We start from the raw sequence: 21,342 nt of genomic DNA, 5'->3' as shown, positions 1-21,342 counted from the left end.
AGACAGACACACAAGGTAATTGGGTTAAATCTTTAGATAAAAAAAGCACAGAATTTTATTCATCATAAATAAAACTTACATTTTGTGACTGAAATTTTTATAAAACAGGGAAAGGCGTAATTACACCGTGACATTTAATTATATATCATTGCGTTTTATTTAAATATTCTTAATATGAATCTTAAAAGATGGTGGACCTTTGTAAGTGGAGAACATTTTTATATGTTTTATTATATACTATATTCAAAGTATTTTATTCTAAGGAACAAAATGCTGTCAAAATAAGCGGTGCTCAAATTCAGCAAAGTAAACTTCTAAAAAAGAATGTTATTTAGATTACAATGTAATTGTACTTGGTTTTGAATAAACAAAGAACAAAGGCAAAGAGCCACCTCTGACTCAGCCAAATGAGCTGAAAAAAGCTGAAGGATGTTTACAGTAATTCATGCAAGTAATTCTTCATCCAAAGGTCATAATGAACTAATAAACTACTCAGCAATTCTAGTTAAGCAAATGTAAGGTGTGCATGCAATACAGCTTTAAATAAATCATGACTGTGACAGTTATTAGCAGAAATAAAACTTCCATATTGTAGAAATAACATTTAAATTGGTAGAAATGACAAGCACGCAGTTAGAAATTTGAAAAGTAGTGGTCTTTATTTTCCAATGATTGCTTTGTCATGTGGGCAAAAACACTATAAAAAATAGAAATGAATCAGCAAATAAACACCCAATCCAAAGTTGCATTTTCCAGTAATACTCTCCAGCACAGTGTCTAAATACACCTGCACCCCTCCCCCCAAACCCAACATCAAAACAATCAAATGATCTTTGTGGTTGTAAAATGTACTCCAGGACAACTGAGGATTTACAATGAACAAACCTTAATTCAACAACAATTGAGAAAATATATTAGAAAAAACATTAAAGGCATAATACAAGCAACATGACCAAGATAAAAGATGTGTAGTTTGGAGTAAACATGGACATGATTGAATGTCAACTGATATTATTTGACCGGAGACGGCTTCGAAACGATGCTGTGCTAATGAATGAGGAGTTTCCTCCTTTATTGGCAAATAAGTTACAGCACTCATTTTCATGTAAAAGCGTTTTAAAATACTTTGTGCGAGTGATATCTCGGTCATAAGATAGACTACTCCAAACAAGCGACAAACACAGAAACGGCAAAGTGAATGAGGAGAGAACGCACGATCAGCTTGTTGGCTCTCCAGCAGCTGCAGTCACCCTGGCTGACCAAGTCAGTTCCCATTCGCTCAGTCAACACTCTCCATAAATACAAGAACCAAAAACATTTTCTTTTACATGGAAATATAAATACAATGAGAAACGTCATAAATAGATCGTATGCGGCGCAAACATTCAATAAACATTACGGGTTTATACAAAGCCGAATCAAGTTTCATATAATTAAACGACATTCTTGTAACAACAATACACAAAGTGCAGAAAGGTGAGGGACGGCGGAAGCAGGAGTCGAGCCTACAAAAATAACCACGGTGGATATGATGGAATATACAGGAACAGCTGCAAAACAATGACTGGAATTATCAAGGGGAACATATGATCAGCTTTTAAATCAAGTTTAAGACATGGATAGTTTACAATTCTGTGCTATACATACTGTTATATCGGATTACAATTTATTACTTCAGTTATACAATATTTATTGTCACATGATCCGCAGGAGCATTAAACTGTTACACATCGATACATTAAAATGGTACCTAATTTGGTTGATAGACACTACTAGAATCACTGTATGATGTACTTACATTTGTACGTAGATTAATCATTTCATTTAGTAGTGATATTCACTCTTTCCTATTAGCTTTCATGCAATTTCAATGTTTGCCAAGTCATATATATTAGGTATAAAATATGCTATAACTGCTCAGAAAAGTACTCCAATATTTCTGTCTCAAGTAAAAACCTACATCAGTATATAAAATAAGTCTCTTTCAGCGTTTTTGGCTACTAGAGAAAGAGCAACGACGAGCACGGTGTGACATTAAATCCCTGAAACAGCAACTTTCCCCAGAGACGGTAATGGCAGGCACTTTAATGGCAGGAGAGTGAGGGGAGCCGGGCGGGCAGTCACAAGAGACCAATGTTTCATTAAGTGTTTCTCAGAAAGTCGTCACTGGAAAAAAAATGTTCCTCAGGATTCCATCTCGTCTCTGTCAAAGGACGGCGCCACAAAGCTCAGGACCTCCTCATACGTTAGTCCTGGCGGACACACAAAGACCCGAGTGAGAAACTGTAATAATAATAATAATAATAATAATAATAATAATAATAATAATATGGCGAAAAAATAACTGAATTAAAAATAAATACAAAAACAATTGCAGATAGTTCAATCACTATTGCTTTTTCATTGACAAGTATCTGCAACGTAAACTATAAAAAATATAATATTTAAACATTTTATAACATTAAAAAAGTAATGTTAGAATAACACAAGAACAATCTCCATTCACCAAATGAAAAGTGCACTCTTTAACAACAAAGCAAGTGAAATAAATAAAACATAGTCATAACAATCTCCTTGGTTTTAAAGCCAAACTTACTCTTCCACTCCTCAATCTCCAGTTCTCGGCTCTCAAAACTCTGATCGTAGGGCTCGGCCTCCGGCTCGTCGTCTGGATCGTGGTACTGGGCAAAGTAAGGGTGAGCCAGAGCCTCCGACGCCGTGATCCGTTTATCCGTGTCCAACACCAGCATTTTCTCCAACAAGTCCACCGCTAGGACAAAACACGGCACCATCATTTTAACGCTGGGCAGCCGAACTGGCATCAGACCACTAGGTGGAGCCAGTCGGCAAGAAATGCAAACCAAGCCTGGCGAGGACTCACCAAGCGGGTTGGCCCCGATGAACACATCTGCGAAGTTTCGCTTTGGCATTTGAGGAAGTGAGTTGATGTAGTTCCTGGCCTGTAAACAAAAGGAAAGAACATGCAGTTCTGCCATTAATACAGTTGATCCTTTTCACTCCCTTGGTGGGATCACAGGGGGCTGAAGCTCAGCAAACACAAATGCAACATCAGATTCATCAAGAATCTGCTCAAATTTAAATACGACAAGTGGCATGTGGCATGGTACTGGGAATGACTACAAACGGCAGCCGAGAAGGTGAACTTATGGACAGAAAGTGACTTTAATTCAACCTTCAGTAGAAAAGGTCAGATTTTCACACGCAGACATTTTTATCTCGTCTCTCGTTTCATACAACCGTTTAAAATGATTTGACGACTGCCAAAGGATTCCAAACATTCCAAGTCTTCTCTGAATAGCACATTCCCTCTGGATGTACTTAACAACTTCACATCAGTTTTACTTTACATATACACTTTTATCACAATGTCCATTCATTTACCAATGTTCTATCACAAAACTACATTTAAGAATATCAAGCATCTTTTTACTTCATTTTTATTATGACTCAAAGTCGTGAGGATAAAACCATTTCATGGTGTTTTTAAGCGTTCACTTTTCTGAGCATGAATGTGGTCAAGTTTAAGGCACAATTAGTTCGATGGCATTATCTCGCAGATTAAATGGAGGGTTAAGCTTGCATTCCACTTGTTTGTAGTCCAGTTATTGCTGTTCCTCTTTCTCACCCAGACTGCTGTTTTTCCAACAATTTGAGTAGCGAATTAACGAAAAGACATAAATAAGAGAATAGTTCATGACATGTATTTAAAAAAAAAAAAAAGAAAGAAAGCCTCAGAAATTATGATTGTTTAGAAACTATTTCAGGTAGATGTGCTCACACCATGGGAAAAAGAAAATAAAAGAGCACGGTTTCAGAATACAAGCTGAAAGAAACTCAGGGGGAACAAACATGCTGCTACAAAAAAGAAAGCAAAAAAAAAGAGAAAGCAAAAACTTCACATCTCAGATGTGGTATTTTTATGGAAGCACTGAAAATGAAAACTTTGCTTGGTCCCAAACAAAGCGTTTTGATTTTGACATTATTCTGGTTGAAATGACCTTGAATCTGTAACTGAAAGTGTGAGACTCTCTGTTTTCTTGGTCTGACCATGGATGATAGAGTGCTCACCTCATGACTGGGCATCCTGCTTATCAGGGAAGCAGGGGGAGTTCCAGTGAGGCGCATTATCTGCTGGAGCTGATTTATGTCTATTGTTTGTCAGTCAAGGTCACAAAAATAGGAGGAAAATAAAGAGAAGAAATTCATACCTAGTAGACAGTGATTCAAGTGAAAGCATTGGATTAAAGTGAAATACAAGATGAGGACTGATAAAATAAAACAAAAAAGGGCAATATAGTTTAGAAATTATTTAAGGTAGATGTGAAATAGGAAATAAAAGAGCATGGTTTCAGAATACAAGCTGAAAGAAACTCAGGGGGAACAAACATGCTGCTACTTGTGCTGAAAACGAAGTAAATTCTCAAGATGTTTGTGTTTGCATTTGCCATTTGTTCTGCCAAGTCGAGAAAAGATCACATAAGGCAACAAGGCAAACATCGATCTGGAAGCACAAGCTATAAAAAGGGTTATAAACAGGAAAAACATGTCAACATTGCATTAAAGATAAAGCAGTGAGGCAATTTTAGGCCACTAATATTGTGATTAGCCCCTTGCATTAGAGAGACAGAAGCCTCTCGATCTCTGCAGACGGTCACATGCATTAGACGATCCACAGTGGTCAAGAGTTGTTGTGTTCCTGGACAGTAAAATGATGCAAAACGTGACTGGAAGCAAGAACATGTTAGCATCTGTGTTTCCTGTTTATTTCAGTAGGACACTCGTCCGTGGATTGAAATCTTCATCTTCTTCAGCATTAACCATTGCCTTTGAACTTGATGGCATGGTGTAAATACGTGAGGCACACAGATGTATTTTGCGATGTGAATGAAAAATGTGAACAGAAATGACCACACAGTTCTGCTATTTGTGCTCCTTTCAAGTGTTTGTGAATGTGGGTTGAGCTTATAAGCAGCCTCTAATGACCACCAGTCTCTGCAAATGTGTCGCAATACTTGTTCAGACGAAGAAAGAAAGAATGATTTTACTCAGCAAAAGACAAGTTTTAAAAACAGCAGCCATGTATTTTTAACAGCAACCCTGAGCCAAAAGATGACAGATTACATCAAGTTATTGTCTTGCTGCGCATTTACAAGCCGTTATGTGTGGAGCTTTATGAACAGCAAGATGTAGTGTAGTGTGCAAAACATTAGAGTAGGGTGTGCAGCAATGAGTCAGCCCACACACACAGAACTCTTGACTCACCAGAATTCACACATCTACTAAAGCATCAATAGACAAGATTGAATTCACATTCACAAGCATCTGAGAGAAGGATTATTAAGGATACGGTCAGTGCCTGGGAAGAGCGTCCGTCCTGTCAGCAGCTCAGCCATGATGCAGCCCACAGACCAGATATCCACTGCAAAATGGAGAAAAAACAAAACAAAATTATTGCAGTCACTGCAATACATTTTCTCACAATTGCATTTTTTAACTGCCTTTTTCAATACAAAATCCCATAAGGATAGAAAGCCAAAGTGTTACTGTGGGTTCAGACATGAACTCAAAATTACACCAAATCAATATACTTTGATTTACAATCACTGAGACAAGTCAAAGCAGCAAAAGCATTTTTTAAGTCTTAAAGATGATGAAACCCAACTCTGAACAACACTTCTCCCCTTTTCACTGTCTGTGAAAAGCAATAGCCAAAGCCATTTCCACAACTATTCAGTTTAAATGAGTTGTTCAAAATACAAGGTAAGAATTGTGCCCAACAAAATGCCCTTTCCAAAGCACCGGGAGCAACAGTAAAAACGTTTTTCTGAACCCAAGAATGCATTGGGAATCACATGCCTTGTGAAAATTTCAGGGAATATTTGTTCCACAAAAAGCAAAGACAAAAACATCAAAGTGGATTCATAAAGAAGAATCCAAAACAAACAACCGTGAGCATCGTCGCCTGTCTACCTGTCATGTTGTAGTGCATCCAGTTGAGCATTATCTCTGGGGCTCTGTACCACCGCGTGGCAACGTAACCCGTCATTTCATCATCCGTGTGTCGCGCCAAACCAAAGTCTAGGATCTGAGCCGTGGAAAATGAATCAATTACACTAAACCAAAGGAGGACAAACACATGAATTCAATAATGTGAATTTTTCACCACAACAGACCTTCAGTTCACAGTCTTCATTCACCGCCAAATTACTGGGCTTTAAATCCTAGAGCAAAACCAAAGGCAACAGATAATGAAAAAGATACCACTGACACAGGGCAAAACAGGGCGGTTGCAAGTCATCACTTACTCTGTGGATGATGGCAGCAGAATGAATGTACTACCAAAAAAAAAAGAAAGAAACCATGGATGAGAAATTGAACTATAAACATTAGACACTCCTCATATATGTACATGTTTTAAATCACATTTTATCCACTACTTGCCAACTTCTTCACAAGTGTGATTGAATTTGTGTTTAATTTGGGAAATGAGTAAAAAAAAAAAAAAAAAATAACTCAAGTTAGCCATGTTTTTTGGACACTTTAACAAGAGTTACAGTTGCAGAAGTGGAACAAGCCAGCTAACTTGACTCATGAAGAATCCCAGTGGAGTGCAGATGGCCTCACTTACCTTCAACCCTCTTAGTATTTGGTAGATGAGGAATTGAACATGGTCGTCTGTCAACTTCTGACACTTGACAATGTTGTTGAGATCTGCCCCCATTAGATGAGTCACCAGGTAACTGAGAAACGTCAAATTAAAGCCAACATTTATTTACAGCTCGACAAACATTCTCAGTACGTTTTGAACTACTACTAATAAAGCTGACCTTTAAATACAAATAAAATGTGCAGGTTCATTCAGACGTTAGAGACTCTCAAAATGTAGGACTGGATTCAGAGCAAACCTACTGAGCATCGTGAGAATGCAGAGTCACTGGCTACTCTGCATTCAAGCGAGGACTGATTCGACCACTCAACAGTCCCAGGGTCTCTTGAGCACTTAAAACCTGACAAAAAAAATCTATCGTATACCAATAGCTTGAAGCGTCATGATTCTTCCATGTAGCTCCTCTCACTGTTAGCTTTCCCTGCTAATCACTACAAAGCTAACACCCCGAGAAACCAAACACCGTCTCGCTCAGTGTCTCATGTGTCCACTCAACAAATAAAACTGACAGAACGGTCTGTGACAACAATGTTAGAGCACAAGCTTGAGAATCAAAGTGGCTTCTTCTGCTGAAGATGCCAAGAGATGCAGCGCCACTGACAGGCCAGGAGTGTGTACTACATCTTTTCGTCTCTAAACTGGCATCCACCTCGCTCACTCTCTCTCCCCAGAACAGCCAGATATGTTTTACCATTCAACAGATTTTGGGGAGACGTCAGGAGACAAACACAATTCTCAAACAACAATTTGGGTTGTAGAGTCTGAACACATCTCCATTGAGCAGCGCCAGCCTGCCAGATGGCCGTTGCCATGGACACCGACTGATGTGCATCATGCACGTGCTTGTTCTGCCGTCATTTTGGCTGAGTCCCCCACTTGCTGGACCGGCGTGAATACCAGCTCCAGCATGAAGCGTGTGCATGTAACTAGTGTGCCTCTCGCTGACGGCACCGAATGACCGAGCATGTGACAGAGAAACACAATTAAGATAAATGATGACGGAGAAAACACAGTAGGATGGAAAAAGAGACACTCACACGTCATTGAACTCCTCTAAGCTCATCGCCGGCGTGAACACGTCTAACAGACCGATCACCTGCAGGCATAAAAAGAGCAAAGACTTCATGCACTGACAGAATGGAGACCTGAACAATACAATAGATTATGAGGCCTTGACTGAAGATCATTGAAATGTGCACGTAGTCTGAGGGAGTCTTTGTGCTGCTGGTACAAGACATAAACAAATGCAAATTAGATTCATTTTTAATTAAGAGAAGCATTGTTTGGATGGGAGAATAACCGAGATGATCCGAGGGGAGAGCCCATCCCCCAGTCTTGTGGGGGCTTAAGGGGGTGTTAAATAGGTATTATGAAAAAAAAACATCCAGCAGTACAGTGTGTGTGTAATCCCGCCCACTCTGGGCAAACGCACACACCAGATTGGTAGGCATCAACCAGAAGACATGGCTGATTGGTTCTCACAGGCTTTCCAAAATCAAAATCCAGGGAGTCTCCTGGCAACAGAGGAAGTAAAGCACAGAATCCCTTCCAGTCCATATAAAAAGGTTGGCATTAAAGCGACTCGCTGTTCAACAAAAGCTGTTGCAATTCTACTTCTGAGGATGAAAGAGTCACAAATAGACTCATTTCTAGGGCAAATGCTGCATCCTTCCCTTCAAGCATACACATAGGCAGGGACACAACATGCCACTTACAGACACACCGACTCTGATAATGTTTCCATACAAGTAGCAGAAAACCTTTCATTCAACACTTTGAATATATCCATTCATCCATGTGTTTGTGGTATTTGGGGGAGATGGCACAGCCCACATCAAGTTGTCAGAACCTTGACATCACCAGCTCCAGTTGATGCACAATTCAACATAGAGTTTGACTGTATTATTGTTGAGACTGTTTGACAAACTAGATAATGGTCTACTACAAGACATCATTGACTTTTAATAAATCAGAAAATTGTTGCCTTGATTTAGATTTGATAAGATGGTCTGGTTATTTAACATAAGATCACAGCTACTTCAGTTAATTTGGCAACTACAATGGGAGCTATAGCCATATCGAGTGGAGTTAGGGTTAGCTGTGATATTGGTACAAACCAGTGTTTTATCAGTGTGAGGTGACTTTGGAACGACATGCCGGTCCAGCAGCAGTGTTCTAAAACACATGCGTGTTGCGGCGTAACTCCTGTAACACCTGCATCTTTATACACAACACAACTGTAATCCAGGCTCTTCCTCACTAATGTCACATCATAAAATAAATATCAGGCACGCATAAGACCTACAAGTGCGTGAAACAGCTTCATCAAAGCAGTTAGTGTAATGGGAGGACCTACATCAGCCTGAAACAGCTTGTCATCCCACTACCGGCTCTGATTTCTGAAGTGCGAGTGAGTCATCTGGAAATCACATTTCTGCAAGCCAATGATGACACTCGCACATCCTGCCTGCTAATGATCATGCCAGCTCTAATATCCTTTCAGTCTCTTTTTCCCTCCTTTTTTTTTATTTTATTCATGAACTCCAACAGGAGCTGACTCCCACCCACACAGACACTCATCCCTGGCACTGACTCTCATGGCCAAAACCTCTGCTGTTACACAATACAGGCCGATCTGTACTACTCTTTGCCTTTACATGAATTGAGCAACAGCAGCAGCATTGCTGAAATTCTCAGCAGCAAGTAGCAGTTTACCTGAGCTTCAGAGCAAGCATAGCAGACCCACACTCATTTCTCCATGTTTCAGTTCATTTGCGCCCTGTTCGTAGGTTAAAACATTTTTCTTTGAGCAGCATTCCCTATGAGAGCTTGCCACAGCACGACAGCCTCCTCCACCAATCTCCACCATCCTCCCAAGACACACATGTCTTCTTCATGACCTCATTGGCTTGGATTTAAATATCCCGTTTTACTTTCCATGATCAGTTCATATAAACAAAGGCGCATGTGGGCAGTGGGGTGGGACAGACGACCCACTTTAAAAAGTTTGCAATTATGCTCTTTCACCAGCGGCGTCGCCAAAACACAAATATTCTAAAGCTGTGTAGGATGGCTCCTAATACAACGAATAGTTATGAAATAGAACTGCTCACTTTCAATTGCTACTGCTGTGCACAGACTAAAGTTTTATTCTGTCAGATATTGGGATGTTTTCCACTGTATCTAAGCATCTTCACATTCAGCCAAGGAGTAAAGAATGTTCAAATATACTGACATACTACTCCATCAATGCACCATGTTTTTTCCAACAGAAAAAAAGTGATTTGAAGACTGAAATATATGCATAACAGCCAGTCATCAAGCATGGAAAAAGTGGATAGAAAACAAAAAGAAAATCACAGCAAAAATTCCACTTTCACTTGGAATAAAAAAATGTTAGATGGAAACAATGATGAAGAATGTTAAAATATAAGTAGCTGTATTTATTTCTTGATTTCTTTCATCCATTTGTATCTTTAATGTATGGGGCATAGTAAACTCAGTATTTTTAAGTGATCATTAGAACAGTAACTACATGTAATATAAACTATCCATCAAGGACAACAGTGAATAGATAAAAACACAGCAGAATGAGGGACAGTATATCAATAAATAAATGTAATTTTTTTCTTTTCATACAAATAACTAAAATGATGTGTTTCTAAATATGTTTAATACAGGTATTACCACTGCAGAAAACACTTCTGAAAGGTTTCATAAAGTCCAATATCAAATCTCAAATGAGCATGAATGAGTTCATAAACACTTCACATTCTGTGGTCACAACAGCGTTTAGATGCAGGGACTCACATTCTCGTGCTTCATGTGCTTAAGCAGCCGCAGTTCTCTGTAGGTTCTCTTTGCATGGATGATGGACTGGAATGGTCTGGACAGCTTCTTCACTGCTACTTTCAGATTTGTTTTCACATCATACGATGAGCTGAAAAGACACAGATGGTATGTGTTATTATAATGAAGGCAGACTATCAAATCAGTGTGCATGAGCACTGACGCCGTACAGGTGTGTGTGTGGGCGGACAAGCAAACAAAGCACTTAGTTCGCGTCTTTATTAATCTGTCGCCACAGAATGCACGAGGAACACGCCTGCACAGGTTGAAGGACATCAGTTCTGGAATGAGGAATTCAGGTTTTAAAACAATCAATGTGCAACAATACTTCAGTCACCATCTGAATGTCGGCGAATATGTGTCAGAACAACTGAAAAAGAATGAACAGATTTCAGTTACGAGCTTCCATTCTTTTTCATTCCTACTGTGTGTGTTGTGCAGGCAAGTTTTAGGATGTTACTGCCACCTGCAGCCATAACGCACTCATTTCTATGGAAATATAGATAAAATAACTAAGGAAATAGAAGTAAATTAAAAAGAAGAAAAACAATTGAAACCCACACACGCATGAGTCATTCTGACTGCTTCCTTAAAAATCCAAATGAAATAGTTTTTATTTGCACACCGTACACGTGACTAAGCCTGTGTGAGTTCAGTTCCCATTCACCTCTGTCAGATTCAGTTTCATGCTCCATTAAAAACAACCAAGGAATTACTTGGATGCGTTTCCCCCCCACCAACCTTTAAAAACATTTCTGCATTTTTGGAAAGAAAGCGAGAAACAAGGAAGCAGAGGCTAAAGTTTTGACATTTCCTGAAATGGTCATGAGAAGTAAATCTCTGTCCAATCTGCAGCCGTCTTCACCTGGTCCGTCTCTTCATACATCCGGCCGGAATGCACAACTTGAGTTCCACGAGCAAAGGACTTCAGTCATTATGCTTGTTCTTTTGGCGGCTTTTCCGTTAAAACACGCAGAAAAACGTCACCTTCATGTCCACCACCATGATGCGTTACGCATTATCAGTTTGTTTCCATCTTTCCACTTTGTTTCAATACGTCTGATCATGCGATTCTTCTTTAAAAAGTGATCATTTTTCTGAAGACGTGGTGACTCATTTAAGCCGTGGCGGTGTGCCAAGCTGGTTTACATGTAGTGGAAACCATATGTAGAATGTTGGATACTGCATTCTGTCATCTTCCAACATTGATAAGTTTGGCGTGCCCCATGTGGCCTGATGGAAACTGTTCTTGCAACTTGGTTTATTTTAAAATGGTAGAAAAAGCTAGCTAGAGGGCAAACACTTTGGCCAATGTGAAGTCTAGGCATTACCTCAGCTCCATTTATGCCACGCCTCTGAGCACGATGAGATTGACATTAATCACATCTGTCAAACAGCTTTGCAGGAAGAACAGCAATGCAATAACATGACGTCCACAGTTATTGCTGAAGAGTAAAACAATAAATTGTCTCAATTATTGACCCCTGTAATCAACAATTATTAACCTTTTCTATCTGCATTGCAACAATTCACGATAATAAACCAACTGAAATGAGCTTGTACGGCTACCTAATTAACAGACGGCAAGCAATAATATTCTATAGATAACGTGTGAGATGAATTTATAGTTGCTTTGCTTCCTAATCTTGGGTCACGTGGGTTTCAATAACAACAGCAATATTGTGCAAAGCCTTTCATTCTTACAGATTTCACCGAAGCAGACACGAGCCAAAGTGTGAACACAACAGGTGACAACTGTTAAGTGCTCAAACCTTTTCCTTTTGAGAGCATTTGATTCACTTTTGAGTTTCACATGACTTAAAAACCATTGTGTCCTTCAGTGTCAGAGTGGAACCTCAAGGCCATGCATGCAACATTGCAGAGGGCTGTTCTCTTCACCCATCAGTCCGCAATGACGTTCCACACCAAGCAAGCTGACCATGAAATCAAATCTGCAGTGAGGACAATATGGCAAGTGTCTTCCATCGACGTCCACAACTTCAAGATAAGACGAGTCTTTCCAGTTAGCAGGAGATAACAGGCAACACTCAGAGCGCACTGTTCCTGCCTCGCACAAGAAATGTATGTCAGTTGCAGGGAAAACCCACACTCTGCCAACAGCATGACAGAACACAAATGGTCCGTAAAACTGCTGGTAATCAACCGGACAAACATGGCGTCTTTGCATACAATACTCAATTAGTGAGAAGCGAGACGGTTCATAAAACCTGGGAGGAAAGAGGATGTAAGAGGCTGCAGAAAGCCACTCTGCACAACTTTATGAGCTATCATTTATGCATGAACAGGGCACATGGAGAACTATTCAATACAACAGACGTGAAGAGTTCAAAGAAATTGGTGGCGTCTGAGAGCTGAAAGAGATGTTTATCAGACTGTTTCTTTCCATGATAATGTTCTGTTTCACACTACATGGCAGCAGTGGTGAAGTAACAACCTATTTTGTAGCCCACATGAACATACAGAACCCAGGGGATGAATCATGCTACAGCAGATGCAGACCTGTAAAACATAACTCGCACACAATGGTTTGTATCTTTCAAAGAGGCCAAATCTAAGGAGCACAGCTCATGTTTAATAGTAATAAGACAAGTCTTATCTTTATGGCCCCTGTTCCTGTTATAGTGACACATGATTTCACGTGTGTGTGACAGGAAATGTGTGTCATGACGCACTTGGATGTAGCGCCAATCAGTCGACAGCAAACAGAACCAGCGATTTCATCACGTCATCAAGTCTGCGGTTAACCTTTGAGAGAAAATGAAATTTGGGCTTGGACATTCGCCTTCTTTCCCACAGCTTGTTTGTGTTTTCTTTTTCTAAAAACAAGTTACTCCTAGAAAGAGTACACAAGTGAAAAACAAGCAAACAACAATGCATGCAAACACAAAGTTGGTCACTTGTGATGATAAGAAGCAAGAACACCTACTTTCAGTGAAATTTTGGGGCTGACATTGTTGCAGTAGCCTCTGCTCAGACAAAACCCTGCTGGAGCTGGACTAAATGACCAATATCTTACTAAACTAACTGCAATTGTGCACCTGGGTACGACCTTGATAGTGTTATGGTGAGTTCCAGTAGTAAGATTTCCCAGCCAGAAGACGGCGGACAATGTAATCCAAGACGACTTCCCCGAATGTAAACAGGAAGTAGAAGTTTTGAATCAATGAAATACACACAAAAGACTAACAAATTTGTGTTTCCTCTTTCATCCGCTGCAACGTCGTTCCCAGCTTAAGCTTCCCACCGCCAAGGAAACAGAGACGCGACACTAGTCCAGTCTCTACAGTCTCAGAGAAAGCAGAACGCTAACCTTCTTAGCATGAGTCTATGTGGTTCCAGCAACAAGTTGTTGGTATACATTTGGTTGAAGTTCTTGTTTGAAAATAAACGTTTGTCTCCAATATTAAATGTATGCATTTGATTATTAGTTCAGTTAGTTCCATATCCACCTTAAAATCAGGTTCAAAAAAGGTGCAAAATATAAAAAAGCAGGTTCTAAACGGACTGGTTTACCTTTATTTATTGTTTGACAATGCACTTTTTGGTAACTAAGGCCATAGCCGAAGTAAGATTATTGGCTTTGACCGATGACATGACACATCTACTCAGTGAAGGTCTTGCATGGGTCCTAAAATTACTGGTCTTATGTGTAAGCCTGGCTGCATCACAGTGTTGCAACACCAAATGTCTGGACAAAAAAAATGTGTCGACAGGGAAACCGTGTTTCAGTAATGTGCTTATAACAAAGATGGCGGAGCACCTCTGTCTAAGACCCTTTAAGTCGAGGTGGTCCGGACGTGACAATAGCGTTTCAAATTACCTTTACGGAAAATCTCAAGAGCAGTGCACTTTCAAGACTTCTTTCATCATTAGGTTCTTGCTGCCTAAAATACTGAATAATATTTGTCATTCCTCTTTCTCCACGGTGACTGTGCTTCTTTGGGCATCAAGCACAACACAATGACTAGACTGTTACTGCATGATTCTCAAGGGAATCCAGCTCAAATTTATACACAACTCTCTGAACAAATAAGTAAAAAAAAAAACTGAAATCAATTGGAAGGATTGAAGTAGATGGCAACAACAGTGAACAGTGTGCCATCGTGTTTGTATATTTTTGCTTTTTATTTCATTCACCTTCACTTCTCACGTGTTGCACTCATTCACACTCCACTTGTGTGAATCCACAGAAGACGACTGAGCGGGAGAAAACTCATTCCTCGTGCATCGAAGCAGATTTGTTTTGGTCTGAAGATGAACGTAATTTGTTGTTCAGTTGGTCCGATCCTTCGCCGCAGCACCTTCAAGTAAACTATGTGAGAAATCACCTTGCATTTGTTGGCTCTAACATCATCTAATGTGAAGCTGAAAACAGTCTCAGTCAGCATCTCGGTGTGGCTGGCTCTTCAGAGAAGACCCTCTTTGGCGGTTACAGTGGACAAGACACAGAATGACATCAGACGTGGTCCAAGCAGCTCACCTCGGGACTGTGAGTCACAGATGAACCACGAGCAGAGAAAGAGTGACATCATTCCAGAGTCATCGTCCCACCATGGCCTTCTATTCAAAGCTTCATCATACACGAGGGGGCCTGCTTGTCTGGAAACCACGTGACCTTCTGGCACTCTGCAGGCTGCACCCAACTGCAAAGATGCATAATGCATGCAAGGGACGGATGGACAAAGTACGGCGTTTGGCGAAGCTGTCGCGCTGTGCTGGAAGGCACCATCTCCTTTAGTTCGCAGACAGTTTGACATTCGGCGAGTTGACCGGCAGAAAGGGCCGCAACACAACGCTGGCCTCAGTACATTTAGAAGCCATTCAGCGCTTCCTCGAGTGTTTCACACCGCACCGACACATCTGTTGGCGAGTGTAAATGTGTCTCTATCGTGGCGACGCTTGGACGCTGTGAAACCAGCGCGGCGGGCAGAATGTGCACAATAACAAGAATAATCCCTTGCCGCCGAGAAAACCCGAGTGCAGTCGAAGCAGTGGAGCGCCGAATCGCAGCGAGACAGCGGACGTAAACAGAAGCGTGCAGGAGTAGTTTCTCCCACATCTGACGAGCAGCCCCGGGCCCGTGTGGGCGCACGACACGTCGGTTCTCTCTGCTGCGTTCCCCGCCTATACTCACCACACAGAGCCGTATGCGCCGGAACCGACGGGGGACAAGTTCTGGTATCGGTCCGGGACCTCCCACACGGTCTTGTTCAGCTCCTGTCGGTAGAAAGTGGGTCTCTCCTTCTGCGACATTCCTGCGGATCTCAGCGGCGCGCGCGCGCGCGCGGTCCACGACAGGGCTCGGAAACTTCTGCTCTCCTCCCGGAGCTGCTCTCTCCGGTGAACACGGCCGCGCAACTTCACCCCAGCAGCAGTGGCCAGTCGAACGGCTGCCCCTCGCGAACACGCAGGCAGCACGAAGAGCCGCGGGACTTGTCGGGACGGTCTTAAAACAGAGGCGCGCGGGAATGGGCGTGGCTTCGGGGGGGACGTGGCTGTGCGTGGAAACCTAGTGACGTCACAACTCCACAACTACAACAGCTAACTAAATTAACCATGGTTTCAAATTACGGCCTGAAATGCTCTGTTTTATTCTGAAACAACCGAAACAACATTATGTCCAACGAACTGGTCTCTGTACGACGTTGAACCCTCCATTTTATTTTTTCCTTTTCGTGTGAGGAAATTGAATTGTTGTTTTCTTATTATCGCCGTTTTCCGTGCAAAAGAAAAAAAAACACTTCTAATTTTAAAGTGAGCGATGTATGAAATATCTTGCAATAAAGGTGTTAGAATTCCATTGACTGGATATGGTATGTACACTTAAGGCCAAAATGATTCATACCCCTGTCAAAAACAAACAGTTCCCTTTTTTTCAGTTACACATTAGTATATCGCTTCAGATTTTATTTAAATCGGCTGAAACCATAACCAATTTATTAAAGATAGAAAGTGTAAATAAACATCTTTAATGATGTAAAAACAAAAAAATCACAGTCCAAAATTATTCATACCCTGCCTCAACACTCAGTTGCAAACCCCTTTTTTTTATTTTTTTTTTTTTATCACAGCCTCCAAACGATTTCTAGAATTGCTTACAAGTTGCTTGCACATATCAGCAGGAATTTTGGACCATTCCTCCTTTGCAAATGCTTCCAGATCTTTGAGGATGGAGGGTTTCCGTGCTGCTACCCGTTCATTCAAAGGTTCTCGATGGGGTCTAAATCTGGACTACCACTTACTACCTCCATAACATCAATATCATTGTGCTGGAACCACTTTTGTCACAGTATGCTTTGGATCATTGTCCTGCTGAGAGGTCCAACGCTCCTCTAGGTCCAGGTTCTTGAGGTTTTCTTGAAGAGTCTTGATGTGCTGCTCTTTCCTCATGATTCCTTCCACTTGAACCAAGCTGCCAGGTCCATTGGCAGAAAAGCAGCCACACAGCATTATGGTTCCACCTCCGTGTTTAACAGTAGGGTGATGCCTTTGAACCAAAGAAGGTTTGAAGGCTTCACCCTTCTTTCTCCAGATGAAAGCCACATCTCTGTGCCCAAAAAGCTCCATCTTTGTTTCATCTGACCACACAAAAGATGACCAGAAGCTTTGATCTTTCGTTACGTGTTTCTTTGCAAAGGTCAGACTAACTTTTACATGCCTTGGTTGAAGCTGAGGGCTCTTCCTTGGTCGACGTCCATAGAGGCCACTTTGGTGCAGTATCCGCTGCAGTGTCTCCCTTGATAGAGTCACACCACATAACCTAAGTTCCCTCAGAACAGCCTTAGTAGTGGTCATAGGATTGTTTTCAACATCCTGCTTGATTTTTCTGGCATGCTGAGGTGACACTATTGACTTCCGTCCACGTCCTTTGAGGTGTGACATTTTTGGTACTTCTGGATGATACTGTTGCTACTGACACCTGAAATTGTTTGGCATTTTTTGTACCCTTTTCCTTCCGTTTTAGCATTTACAATGCATGTTCTCAAGTCCTCACTGAGCTCTTTGGTTTTTGCCATGGTAAGTCTTGTGTTGACTCAAAAACGACAGAAATGTCAGAAGCAACTCAACCTTTAGAGTCCGAAAACTGGTTAAAGAACAAAATGTGAACTCAGACCCTGAGAGACAATGATATGTTTGAATAGCCTGTGGCTAGTATCTTAGTGTCACTGTGGTATGAATAATTTTGGATATGGTGGCTTTGTTGCTGAAGTGTAATTGAACACCTTGCACAGTGTTACCTCAGATGACATGGCTGGTCATGGTTCCAGACTTGCCCACACATATCATTTATGTCAAATCTAAGGTGAAATACTGAAATGTGTAACTGAAAAAAAACAAGGAAATTGTATTTGACAGGGATATGAATAATTCTGGGCTTCAGTGTAATTGCTCTTGGCTGCCTTGATTATTTACCTCAGAATTAAAAAGTTCTAAATCCAATGAACCTCTGACCTCACACACCAAAACGGACAGCAGTCATTTGGAATCATTTGTGGAGTACATCCACTTATTTTCAGAGTAGTTTCATTTTCACTTAATAAAGGGCAAGGTTTTTCCCCTCAGACAGAAATAGTGCAGGAAAACCACCAAAGCATTAGATAACAGCATGAATAGAATCCTACAGTAACGTACAGCACAACTGCAAATAAGAAGCTGGTTGTTTTCTTCAGCTTGTTGAAATCAAGCGTAGGAGTGGCTGAACATTTCTGGGGAAAGAAATTAAATAATTCATGCTACACATTTGAAAAATTCTGAAAATACTGTGCATGTTTGTTTCCTGACTTCAAGCTGTGAGCAACTGTGTTCAGGGTCATGGGGACAAAAAGGAAGGTATTCAGTCAATTAGGATGCAACTGCCTTATAAATAAACCAGAGACAAGAATTTATTGAGATTTCGATTGGATCTTAATTTCACCCAAACCATAGAAATAATGTTACAGTTTATATAAAATCAAGGACTGAGTGTAAGCATATCTTAATTTGGCATTGTCTTCACAACCTTTTGCAGGTCCACCATAACCCAATTCATTTCTAAAGGTTAGAGTGCTGCATGTACATGTAGCTGAGGTGACACCTGGATACTTCATATTTTGTGAACGCTTATTTTACCAAGGAACTAAAATCAAGTCAGAAAACGATAGTGTGAAAGACAAAGGAAAACCAGGGCCACACATCCCCCAAACCCTTATACATTAGATCAATTAATCCCCACCACCTTAAAAACAGGTATAAAATGAGACAACAGGGGCAGGAAATGAAGCAGAATTGTTTCTTATTATCTCATACAACCTCTCTCGTAATTTTCTTCATATATACGCACTATGCTAACTTTAGGTCGTGTACACAGATAACGCAGCTATTCTTCCATACTCTGTATTTTCAATATAAATATTTACAAGGGACTGTGGACAGGCGTCTCACTATGAACAGACGGAACGAGGCAAAATGAACCTGCGCCTCAGTTATTCCTGTGGGGTGATTCATGATGCGCTTCACACGTCACTGGTGCGCTCGGAGAAGCGGTACTACACCGAGACACCACAAGGGGGCGGCAGCGACTCATTCCTTTTCCTTCTCCTCCTCACATGGGTCCACAGGACATCAGCGCTGAATGCCAGTCGGTACGGATCCACATGCGACTGCCAAGTCCATCCTTTACCTGTGCTTGCCCACTTGATCACAATCCGTTCCATCCATATCATTTCAAGAAGACAAGATAGAAGGCCATGATCAGACAGGACGTCGCCACAGCTATGTGAAGCCGTGTACCAATGACTGCAGCTGTGGGGGAGGAGAACAGAACAAACCAAACTCAGCCATTTGAATCATCCAAAACTCTCGCGATGTTTGACACAAGTCGAGTGAGCTACACCAACCTTTGTAGAAGACTCCCCAAACTCCCTTTTTTTCTGACAACAGCCAGCCATTGAGGCGAGGGACCTTCTTGAGATACGCACACGTGCAGATGAACAGCAGCCCGAACACCAAGATGCCATCAAAGGAATACACTGCAAGACACACCATTAAAGCAACTGTCAAATGTTATCAATTGTATATTCACTGTGTTTTGACGCCACTTTTTCCACCCGAAACAAAGTGAATTTTTAAAAATAAAATTCTTCAAAATATTTTTCTGCCGTTGTTCTCTATAAGCAAGGCTGTGGTTGACGAAATACGTATGTAGCATGGTACCTGAGTTACAAATGTCTAAAATAAAATCAGATTTCATTGCATGAATAATCACAAAGACATCCAACATTAGCATTTATTCTTTAATTTTGCTGTTTATTATCAATTTACTGCCAATCTCAGAGTGGGGATTGAGCTTAATATACACGTAACAAATGAACACTTGCGTGAAACTGCACATGTCCCTTCAGTATCTATCAACATATTTTCAGAGCAAATGCTTTGCACAGGGTCAGAATACAGCGAGTTGTAACAGAATTCTTCAGTGCCACATTTACGGTCGGTGGTGTTTTACAGTCTCCAGTGGATCAAGAGACATTGAGCAAAAAAACTCCGCATCACCTAGATGTAGACAAAAACGCTTATTGACACAAACATCAGGTGAACAGCCAATCGTATGCCTTTTCCAGCCAAGAGAAACCTCTCGGGTTTGTAACAGTTTTAACACCAGAATTTCCTTCAATGGGTAGCAGAATTAGGGTTTTAACAAACCAGTAAACTGCCACTCACTAAACTATATATTCACGCCTTATAATAATTTGGATGGTTTAGCATTAGCTGTAATATGCTAGTTAGCGCCCTGCTATCAAACGTTAGAAAAAGCGGTGTCCGCCAGAGTAAAGGGGCAGCAGGTGTGTCGTGTGATAATCAAGCTGTTTCGGCCCAAGTATAATAAGTCAGAAGCATCAGCAAGCTTCGTTCGCAGTTCACTGAAGGGCCACGTCTACAGCTAAACTGCTGTTAGCTAGCGTCAGATTCGAGTGTCGCCTCACTCTCCAGTTTGTTTCTCCAACTTACCATTTGTCATATTCGCGGTTTGATCCCTGCCGGCGTCGCAGAGCTGGTTATTCTTGTTATTACGGAATCATCACAGTTAGAAAAGTGGAAATAAAATAGAACATTTCGCTGACAGTTCCGGACAAAGTCTTCTTCTACGTTTTCATATTACGTTTGTTGTTGTCATTCGCGCATTACTGACACCCACCGGAACAATATAAGAATTGCAATTCGGTTATCCATACACCAATCCTGTTCAGAATATATTCCATCAAGTATCACGCTATCTCATGGGATCAGTGTAAGAGGAGGCAAGGAGGACAGCAAACATGTGGTTTGCTGATTTGGTAACATACTTTAACTTGATCCACCACAGGCTCAACTTTATCATTGAGGAATACCTTTAACTAATTCGGTGTATTTTCATTGTATTTTTTACTGGAACAGGACACAAAGGGGCATTTGTGTAGGAGCAGGTTTAAAAATCAGTTGCAAAATCAGTTAAAACACTAAAACTATTTGATGTTCCACCGTACCAGAAGAGTGCTCAACTTCATCAGTGATTTCCAAATCCTTTTTCTGGCAGTTTTGCAAACGCAGAGAGGCCTTCAGGGACACAGAGTAAAGGACATGAAACAGATCATGTATAAAACCTAGTAAAATGGGGTTTAGGAATGAACGGATGACATAATATCAACATTAATTTGCATTATAATAAGAAATTGCTTTGCAGCAGCAAGCACGTTTCCCACAATGGGGAAATATGGGTCACTACGGCGGCATACTGACATTAAAATATGAAATATAATATTCAAGAT

The 21,342-nt window shown here is 40.9% G+C and overlaps 2 protein-coding genes across 2 annotated transcripts; both read right to left on the bottom strand.

Annotated features, from left to right (window-relative positions):
• Nucleotides 1–657: 657 nt before the first annotated feature.
• Nucleotides 658–16,013, bottom strand: mapk14b (mitogen-activated protein kinase 14b). Its single transcript, XM_053867527.1, has 12 exons — nucleotides 15,693–16,013; nucleotides 10,499–10,628; nucleotides 7,726–7,784; nucleotides 6,650–6,761; nucleotides 6,327–6,356; nucleotides 6,195–6,242; nucleotides 5,992–6,106; nucleotides 5,369–5,440; nucleotides 4,090–4,169; nucleotides 2,882–2,960; nucleotides 2,597–2,770; nucleotides 658–2,252 (listed from the first exon to the last, which is right to left on the bottom strand). The coding sequence occupies exons 1-12, from the start codon at nucleotides 15,809–15,811 to the stop codon at nucleotides 2,185–2,187; spliced, it is 1,086 nt and encodes a 361-aa protein (XP_053723502.1). The 5' UTR covers nucleotides 15,812–16,013; the 3' UTR covers nucleotides 658–2,184.
• A 2,403-nt stretch (nucleotides 16,014–18,416) lies between these two features.
• On the bottom strand, nucleotides 18,417–20,701 carry tmem167b (transmembrane protein 167B). The gene is made up of 3 exons (XM_053868367.1): nucleotides 20,546–20,701; nucleotides 19,435–19,566; nucleotides 18,417–19,339 (listed from the first exon to the last, which is right to left on the bottom strand). Exons 1-3 carry the CDS (start codon nucleotides 20,553–20,555, stop codon nucleotides 19,257–19,259), a joined length of 225 nt encoding a protein of 74 aa, XP_053724342.1. The 5' UTR covers nucleotides 20,556–20,701; the 3' UTR covers nucleotides 18,417–19,256.
• Between the last annotated feature and the right edge of the window lie 641 nt (nucleotides 20,702–21,342).

The sequence above is a fragment of the Synchiropus splendidus genome, chromosome 6 (assembly GCF_027744825.2).
Source record: "Synchiropus splendidus isolate RoL2022-P1 chromosome 6, RoL_Sspl_1.0, whole genome shotgun sequence".
Classification (NCBI taxonomy): domain Eukaryota; kingdom Metazoa; phylum Chordata; class Actinopteri; order Syngnathiformes; family Callionymidae; genus Synchiropus; species Synchiropus splendidus.
The sequence above is the reverse complement of the archived record's forward strand: the minus strand, read 5'-3'. Positions and strand labels throughout refer to the sequence as shown.

What these genes read in the sequence shown, in the direction of transcription:
- mapk14b (XM_053867527.1), bottom strand. Translation starts at nt 15,811, where the DNA reads ATGTCGCAGAAGGAGAGACCCACTTTCTACCGACAGGAGCTGAACAAG. An exon ending in AAATACTAAGAGGGTTGAAG is followed by an intron (nt 6,357 to 6,649) that starts GTAAGTGAGGCC and finishes TTTTTTTGGTAG; the next exon opens with TACATTCATTCTGCTGCCAT. An exon ending in GCTCTTCCCAGGCACTGACC is followed by an intron (nt 4,170 to 5,368) that starts GTATCCTTAATA and finishes GACAAACAATAG; the next exon opens with ACATAAATCAGCTCCAGCAG.
- tmem167b (XM_053868367.1), bottom strand. An exon ending in TTGGGGAGTCTTCTACAAAG is followed by an intron (nt 19,340 to 19,434) that starts GTTGGTGTAGCT and finishes CCTCCCCCACAG; the next exon opens with CTGCAGTCATTGGTACACGG.